Source organism: Cicer arietinum, chromosome 7 (assembly GCF_000331145.2).
Source record: "Cicer arietinum cultivar CDC Frontier isolate Library 1 chromosome 7, Cicar.CDCFrontier_v2.0, whole genome shotgun sequence".
NCBI lineage: Eukaryota > Viridiplantae > Streptophyta > Magnoliopsida > Fabales > Fabaceae > Cicer > Cicer arietinum.
In genome coordinates, this window is record NC_021166.2 from 59,055,597 (window position 1) to 59,063,018 (window position 7,422).

General features: G+C 32.6%; 1 protein-coding gene across 1 annotated transcript; it reads right to left on the bottom strand.

Moving 5' to 3' along the window:
* Window positions 1-3,807: 3,807 nt before the first annotated feature.
* Window positions 3,808-7,035, bottom strand: LOC101512590 (cyclic nucleotide-gated ion channel 18). The gene is made up of 7 exons (XM_004510245.4): window positions 6,359-7,035; window positions 6,075-6,287; window positions 5,454-5,767; window positions 5,208-5,319; window positions 4,849-5,085; window positions 4,353-4,747; window positions 3,808-4,263 (listed from the first exon to the last, which is right to left on the bottom strand). Exons 1-7 carry the CDS (start codon window positions 6,827-6,829, stop codon window positions 3,957-3,959), a joined length of 2,049 nt encoding a protein of 682 aa, XP_004510302.1. The 5' UTR covers window positions 6,830-7,035; the 3' UTR covers window positions 3,808-3,956.
* Window positions 7,036-7,422: the final 387 nt, after the last annotated feature.

The following is a 7,422-nucleotide window of genomic DNA, read 5'->3' on the forward strand; positions in this document are numbered from 1 at the left end:
CCCTCCAAGCTAGTTTTCCCAAACAGCCTAACAACCCCAGACTTTTGAGGAACTAACTACCTTGACCCTACAAGCCAAATCTTCTCCTAATAATTGACAATCCCGGATTGAAGAAGGAACTAACCACCATGACCCTGCAAGGTAAGTCTTCTCCTAACAACCTCACAACCCCAGATTGAAGAAGGAACTAAACCACTATCTGGTTGGATACAAAAGATTGGAACTTGAGTAGTTGTAGTTGCTTCTAACAAAGCTGATAATAATAATAACTCTCGCACCTAAGAAAAGAACACTCATAAAATATTTGTAACCTGAACAAGTGTTTCTCTCTATGAACTCTAAGATGAATTGAGAACTTGGAGCTTTAGTTTTTATACTCTTTCATGTTTTTTTTATGTTTTTCTCTTTCATCCTTGAGTGTCTATTTATAGTGAAATTTTGGACTTCAATTTAGTCCTTATTTTATTCTGAATTGCATCTCGTTCAGATTGAGCTTGTAAATTTTTCAAATTGATTCTATTTCTATTTAATTTAGATTAAGTTTGTAAACTCTTTAGATTGATTCTGTTTTATTTTTGTTAAGATTGTGTTAGTAAATTCTTCAAATTGATTTTGTTCATATTTTGTTGAAGATAAATCTTGATCAAATATTCTTCAAATGTTGACCAAATCTTCTACAAATATTCTTCAAGTTTTGACTATATCTTCTTTTCAACTTAGTCAAAGATAACATATATATCAAATCTAATTTTAGATTTTCTTTAAAAACATGAATCTTATTTCATACTCTTTAAAGTCAAATATATTGTTTACATAAAATACTTTTGTTAACATCAAAACTCTAAATGTAAAACCAACTTGGTTCAACCACATTGCATCTATGATATACATTGTGCATTGCATATATGATGTCAATTATGCATTTCATATACAAGACATGGTAAGTAAGGTCATGAATATATGGTGGGACATTTTAGCTTTGTTTTAGAGATAAAACAATGGGTAAAGGTAAAAAAATTGAGACGCCAATTGGGGTCACGGTTAGACCACCTATGCAAAAGACTCCAACCATATGGGTTACCCACACATGGGTGATTTGAGGAGTTTTTCCTTATACAAGAAATGTGTATCAATATGATTTCCCTTAATTAAAATGGAAATGAAAACCATAAAGCTTTTCTAAATTAAGAAAAGAAATTTAATTCATTTTTTCCTACTTTAAATATTTGGTCGATATCTAATATAAAGCATTTCATATTTATGTTAAGTTTTCATTGTTTTTTAGAAAACTATTTCTAACCTCCCCTCCTTTTTTATAGAACTCGCTGAGATTATTGTTTCATCCCCTATTTTCTATGTATTATAGCAGATAAAAGGGGCTAAAGATGGAATCAAAACCAGATGATGTAGTTTATTTCTGTGTTGTGGTTAAGAACTGAATAATCTTGTAATTATGGTTAAGAACTCAATTAGTTTCCTCTGATCATGTTGCCTTTGATCCAAGTATGTCTATCATCATGCTACCTCTAATCCAAGTTCTTTGATCGTCTTGCCTCTTATCTGGGTTTGCCTTTAGTCATGTTGCCTCTAATCCAATTTTCTTAATTAAAATGCACAAAATGATCACTCAATTAAGACTCCCTCTGATGAATGATTTGAAGTTAATTTACCTTCTAGTTTACATATTGCTCTAACTGAGATTGATTTTAGGTTTAAATATGTCTTTGATCCCTGTAAATATATCACTTTTTGATTTTAGTCCTCGTAAGTTTTTCTTGTTTGAATTTAGTCCCAATAAAATAAGAGACGGTTGGTTTTGATCCCTAACCTCAAATCAAAAGTAATAAAAAATAAAAGAGTTTGCAAACCGTCATGGAACAGAACAAGATGGGTTTTCCAAAAACCCCTAAACTCCACTTTAAATTTCTATTCATATTTTTTTTATATGAAATAACACTAATTATTAAATAATAATTAATAATATAAAACATTTTAATTTTTAATATATCATAAAAGATTATATGTGGGTGTATATTTATAGGGCCACGTGTCCCAACGCTCTTTGTTTGTAATGTTGATTCGACGTTAGGGACCAAAGTCGATCGTCTTTGATTTTACAGGGACTAAATCCAAACAAAAAAACTTACATAGACTAAAATAAAAAGTGATATATTTGCAAAGACCAAAGACATATTTAAACCTTGATTTAATTACTTGCATTTGATGTGTTGATGAGATATGCATTGCATACATGATATTACATATGCATACATGATACTACATATACATCACATACATAATATCATGACATGCATGGCTCAAGACAATATGATGGTACATTGATGATTGTTTCAAGCATGAAACAATGGGTAAACCAACTTTACCAAGAGGTCCCAATTATCTGGGTGACCCACTTTAAGATAATTGAGAAAACTTTTCAGTACTCTAAGAAAAAAAAAAGGTCATGCATAATTTTTCCATACTTTAAGGAAAAGAAAGACAAATATGATATTTTTCATATTTTAAGATGAAGAGAATTTTTACATTTTTAAAGTTAAAGATTGTTTTAAAGATAACAATGCATATTCATGTAATGTTTTTCACTACATTTAAGGAAAATTATTTCTAATTGTCCTTCCCCTTTTATAGAACTCACTGAGATTATGATTTCATCTTTTATTTTTATGTATTATAGCATATAAGAGGAATTAAGGTATAGAGTTTAGACAACAAAGAATAGAACTCTGTAGTGATGTAGTTTAATTTTGTATTTTGGTTTTTATTTTGTACATCAGATTATAAATATATATATATATATATATATATGACATTTTAAGTTTATATTTATGATAATTTATCTGATTGCTTCTGAAATATTAAAATGTATAAATTTATTACCACTTTTTAAATATATGGTGATGGGTGTTACATGTGTCATAGTCTCGGTATATTTTCTAGTTTTGTATATTCGGATTTATCGTTTCCAAACTACTTTTGTCTATTGACATGAATGATATACCTATTTATGATCCTTTATCATTTTAGTTTTGTGATGCAATATTTTATTAGTTTTAAAAAAAAAAATTGTAGTTCATAGATTTAGAGAAAAGATATTCCAATTTTCAATTATACTAAGGTAATATTAAAAATAAAAAAATAAAAACAACAACACAAAATATACACTCGCATTTTTTTCTTTTGCTTATGGGATACTATGTATATGATATATTCTTAAATCTATTTTATCTTACACTCTAATTTAACACAATATCACTTGCAAAAAAAGTTAGATAATTTTTTTCAAATATTCTGTTTTATGACTCATTCTACTACGTCCTCTTGAAATATATATAGTTTGTTTTCAAATTTTAACTAGATACTTTAATTCAAAATTTGTACTCAATACCACCATCTTTCATAAAAGACATATCTTATTGACAAAATCATAGATACAAAATGATCTTTTTTGTTGTTGTAATTTTCATCATAATTAACAAACACAAATGTGAGGCATCGAGTTCAAACCCAAGACAAGACGTTCATCCTAGTTATATTGACATTTGTTAACTGAACTATAACTTAAAGACGATATAAAATGGTAGTTTCGTCCTGATTTATTAGTAGATAATACCATTTTATTGTATCTATGTACAAATTTTTTGTAAATCTTGGATTTGTAACATTCAATTTAATCCATGCATTTTACCGCCCCTCTTTGTTTGTATATAAGTTGTGGGATGTTAATTTTGATCACCTACACATTTTAAAAGAAATGAACGCGTAACCATTTTAGAAGAATTTGGTAAAGAAAGATAACAATGCATGCAATTTAATTAATGTCAATTATTTTAAGTAAAAGAATTAAGAATACTAATCTATAAAAGTACAACACCATTTACATCCAAGTCATAAAATAATTCCTATTGAATTAGTTAAACACATTAGTTGAGTGCACACTAAACATCATCGTGGTCTAAAGAGAAATCGGGTTCATCAGGTTTGAATAACTGCGGCACAGGATTAATATCTTGAATCTTATTGTTCGCTCTCCTTGTATTGGCAGCAAATTTTGAGGCCAAAACAGTGGCACCAAGATTATTAAAGTTTTTCACATTCCCTGATGATCCTTCAATCTCAGGATCCCCCACATAGTACAGACCCTCTTTAATTGACAACTCCCTTGTTGCCTTCCTTTTCTGATGCTTTCTCCATGCTGCTTGTATGAAGCAAGCACTCCATGTTCTCCATTGTTGTGAATAATACCTAAAACCATGTCCCTTGGGTGTTAGTAACAACAAATTTGGTCTCATAATTTTAAACTAAGACACTTTAAAAATTAAAAAAAAAAATACCTAAAAGCATGCTGAAGTTTTTTGCTATGAAGGCGCTTAAATTGACTTGCCACAAATTTTAGATCCTCTGCTTGTAGTGCAAAAGCTTCTACTTCAGTAAGAGCTTTTACAGTACGAGTAGAGGAAGGTAAGTTGAGTGTTGAGTTTGGTAATAAAGCCCATGTCAACAATTCTTCTCCACAGAAGTCTCCAGGTCTTAGTGTGATTGAATTGAAAAATCCAAACCTTCCTCCATTGGTTGTAGAGCTCTCCAATGTCCCTCTAATGATAAACAACATTTCATCTACAGGATCATCCTCTCTAAATATGTAAGTTCCTTCTGTGCTTAATGATGACACTAGTCGTTCACATATGGCATCAAGTAACTGATCATCCATTTGTGAGAAGAATGGGACCTATCATAATATAATATAATGAAAGGCAACAATTCTTTATCAGACTTTATTTTACTCTAGACCGAAGTTTGTCTAATTTAAATAAGAATAAAGAGACATACACGTCGCACTAGAGAGAGACACAAGTGATGTTGAATTTCACGGCGAAGATCCAAAGGTAAGGAAAGTAGTATGGCCTCTTCATTTACTCCTCTTGTTGCTAGCCATTTATATTGAACGAAGCGACGAACACGTGCTTGCAAATCTTGTGGTAACTGACGATGCCTCATCCACTCCTCTGTATCTCTTTTTCGAATCCTCCATTCTTCTAGCCTAACTGACATGGATTGCAAGTATGTCTTCCACAAGGGAAATGTAGTAAAAATTGATAATAGCCAAAATCAATATTGTATATAATTACATATATATATTATATGATGCAGCAAAATTCTGATCCAATATATATAATATACTTTGTTACCTGCATGTTTCCAATCAAAAGTGAAAAGAGAACTAATCCAGCAATGCATAAGATGATGCAAAAAAGTGTCTCCAAAAGGTATGTGGTGGTGTCCAAATTCTGTCCGTAGGAACTGTCAATCATATAACCAAGAATAGGTAATGTAAATCAATCATCATCACTTTTACCAGACAAATTTAAATAAAAATGAACAATTTTCACTACAATATAATTTTACTAATTCTAGAAGAAAGGAATGGTAGGTACCTTAAATTTCTTAAACCCCACCAAAGACAATAGAAGTATCTTTCCTTGAAACTAGTAGTGACAACATCATTGAGGAAAGCATCAGCAAACATCCCAAACTTGTATTTGATGTTGATCTTGCTCTTTGCATCGCACTTGCTAACAACACGTGTGACATTTATCCAATATTTTCTTTCAGGGATTTCCAAACTATTACAGTCCAGAAAAGTATTCATGCAAATAAGAGAATGCGATCTATTTTCCTGCTGGCATTGTGTTTTCCAGCAATTGAATTGTCTACCTATTGAAGATAGGTACCAAGTTGCTCCAGTAACCTGTTCCATTTTCATGTACCAAACATAAATTAATTAAGCACCAAGAAAGACACGACATCACATCAGGGGATATAATGTTGGTTTGGTGATTGGGGTGAGAGAGACAATTATTCGATCCTCATCTCAATTTATTACTAACAATTATATCAACTGTTGAAAAAAAAAGACATGACATCAAGACATTGACAAAGTACTAATTTGATATGACATGGAATCAAGGGTATGCATCGATATCTTATCTACTCAGACACTCATTCAAAATCAGGAAGATAATAAGACAAGAGCAAGAAGGTTACAGTTGCATTACATGGCTAGCTAGCATGTAGAGGACGAGATTGTATGCAGCACCAATCCAGGGAGTTTTAGCTATCACACCAGTTGTTTTCTGAATACGCTGGTTCAAAGGAAAGATGAGAAAGAGCCTTGGTACGTATTGAATTAGAACCAAAAGTGCAAGAGTGTTGTTGGCATGATCAGCTTTTGAGCCACTACTAGCTGGAATGACTAACCAAATAACAATCTGCAAATGCAAGAAACTAATCAATAAAGGAATATTGAAAAAAAATAGAAAAAGAAAGGAAGGAAGGTTGCCTGGGGCAATGGAATGGTGGCAGCAAGGTCAATGACAAAATCGGACTTCAAATAACGCAAAGCTATTTGGCGGGGATCCATAACAAGTTCACCGCGACCGACGATTCTAGAATTGGGAGCAACGAAGGCAGTACGAAACTTCATGGCCATATGGAGGCAATAGAAAAGATCAGCGAAAGAGCGGAGGATGGTGATGAAGATGCTGAGTTTGGGGTCTGCAGTCAAGCAAGCAGGTCCACCAACGGTGGGGAGGAAGAAGTAAAAAGGGTCTATAAATAATGCAAGGAGACTCGTCACAAGGAAAACTTTGTTCCAATAAGCAACGAACTCGCTGTCTGGGTCCAGGATCTGGTACCGCCATAGAATGTGTGACGCGTGATCCTCGTCGCTCGACGCTTTGATGTTAGGTCGAGAACGGAGTCGCCGGAATTGGCGGAACTTTGACGCCGGCGTGGATATTATTCTATACATCTTCCATGGCGGATTCCGGGGTTAACGGATTCCGCGAGCAAGGGAAATAAATGGTGGAGACAAAAAGAAGAACAATACAGTACTGTTGATTGACCAGATGTGGACGAAACTTGCATAAACAACAAGGGGAGGATGAGGAGGACTATGGATTGGTGATCATGTGTTTGGAGCCATTTTTTAACCTTCAGAAATTTGCGGGAATCTCAAGGGTATGCGCAAACGTCGGAACCATAATAACACTCTTCTTCTATATGTCATTGTCGACCAAACGCACACTTTCATTCATTTAATAATAATATTTTATAACATATTTTAGAGACAATACTACCCTTAATGCTTACAAACCGCACCATTTCAATACTGCCCTAATCTATACATTCATTTGTTTATAAATGCATTTGTTAATACCCAACGCTCAAAATATTTGAGTGAACTTTTTTTTGGTGAATGAATTAATGAATACTTCTTCCTTATTTTTCTTATTAATTAAATTGTTGCCCACTCCTATAACAATAACAAAAATTAATTTATTGCTGCTTCTATTTATCATTTCTAGGGATGGCAATCAGATCCAGACCCAGTACCCGCAAAAA

Bases quoted from the DNA above. Each gene is read 5' to 3' on its own strand.
- LOC101512590 (XM_004510245.4), bottom strand. From the start codon at position 6,829: ATGTATAGAATAATATCCACGCCGGCGTCAAAGTTCCGCCAATTCCGG. The intron at 6,288-6,358 runs GCAACCTTCCTT...TTGCATTTGCAG, and splicing joins CCACCATTCCATTGCCCCAG to ATTGTTATTTGGTTAGTCAT. The intron at 4,748-4,848 runs GTATGTCTCTTT...ATATTATGATAG, and splicing joins GTCTCTCTCTAGTGCGACGT to GTCCCATTCTTCTCACAAAT.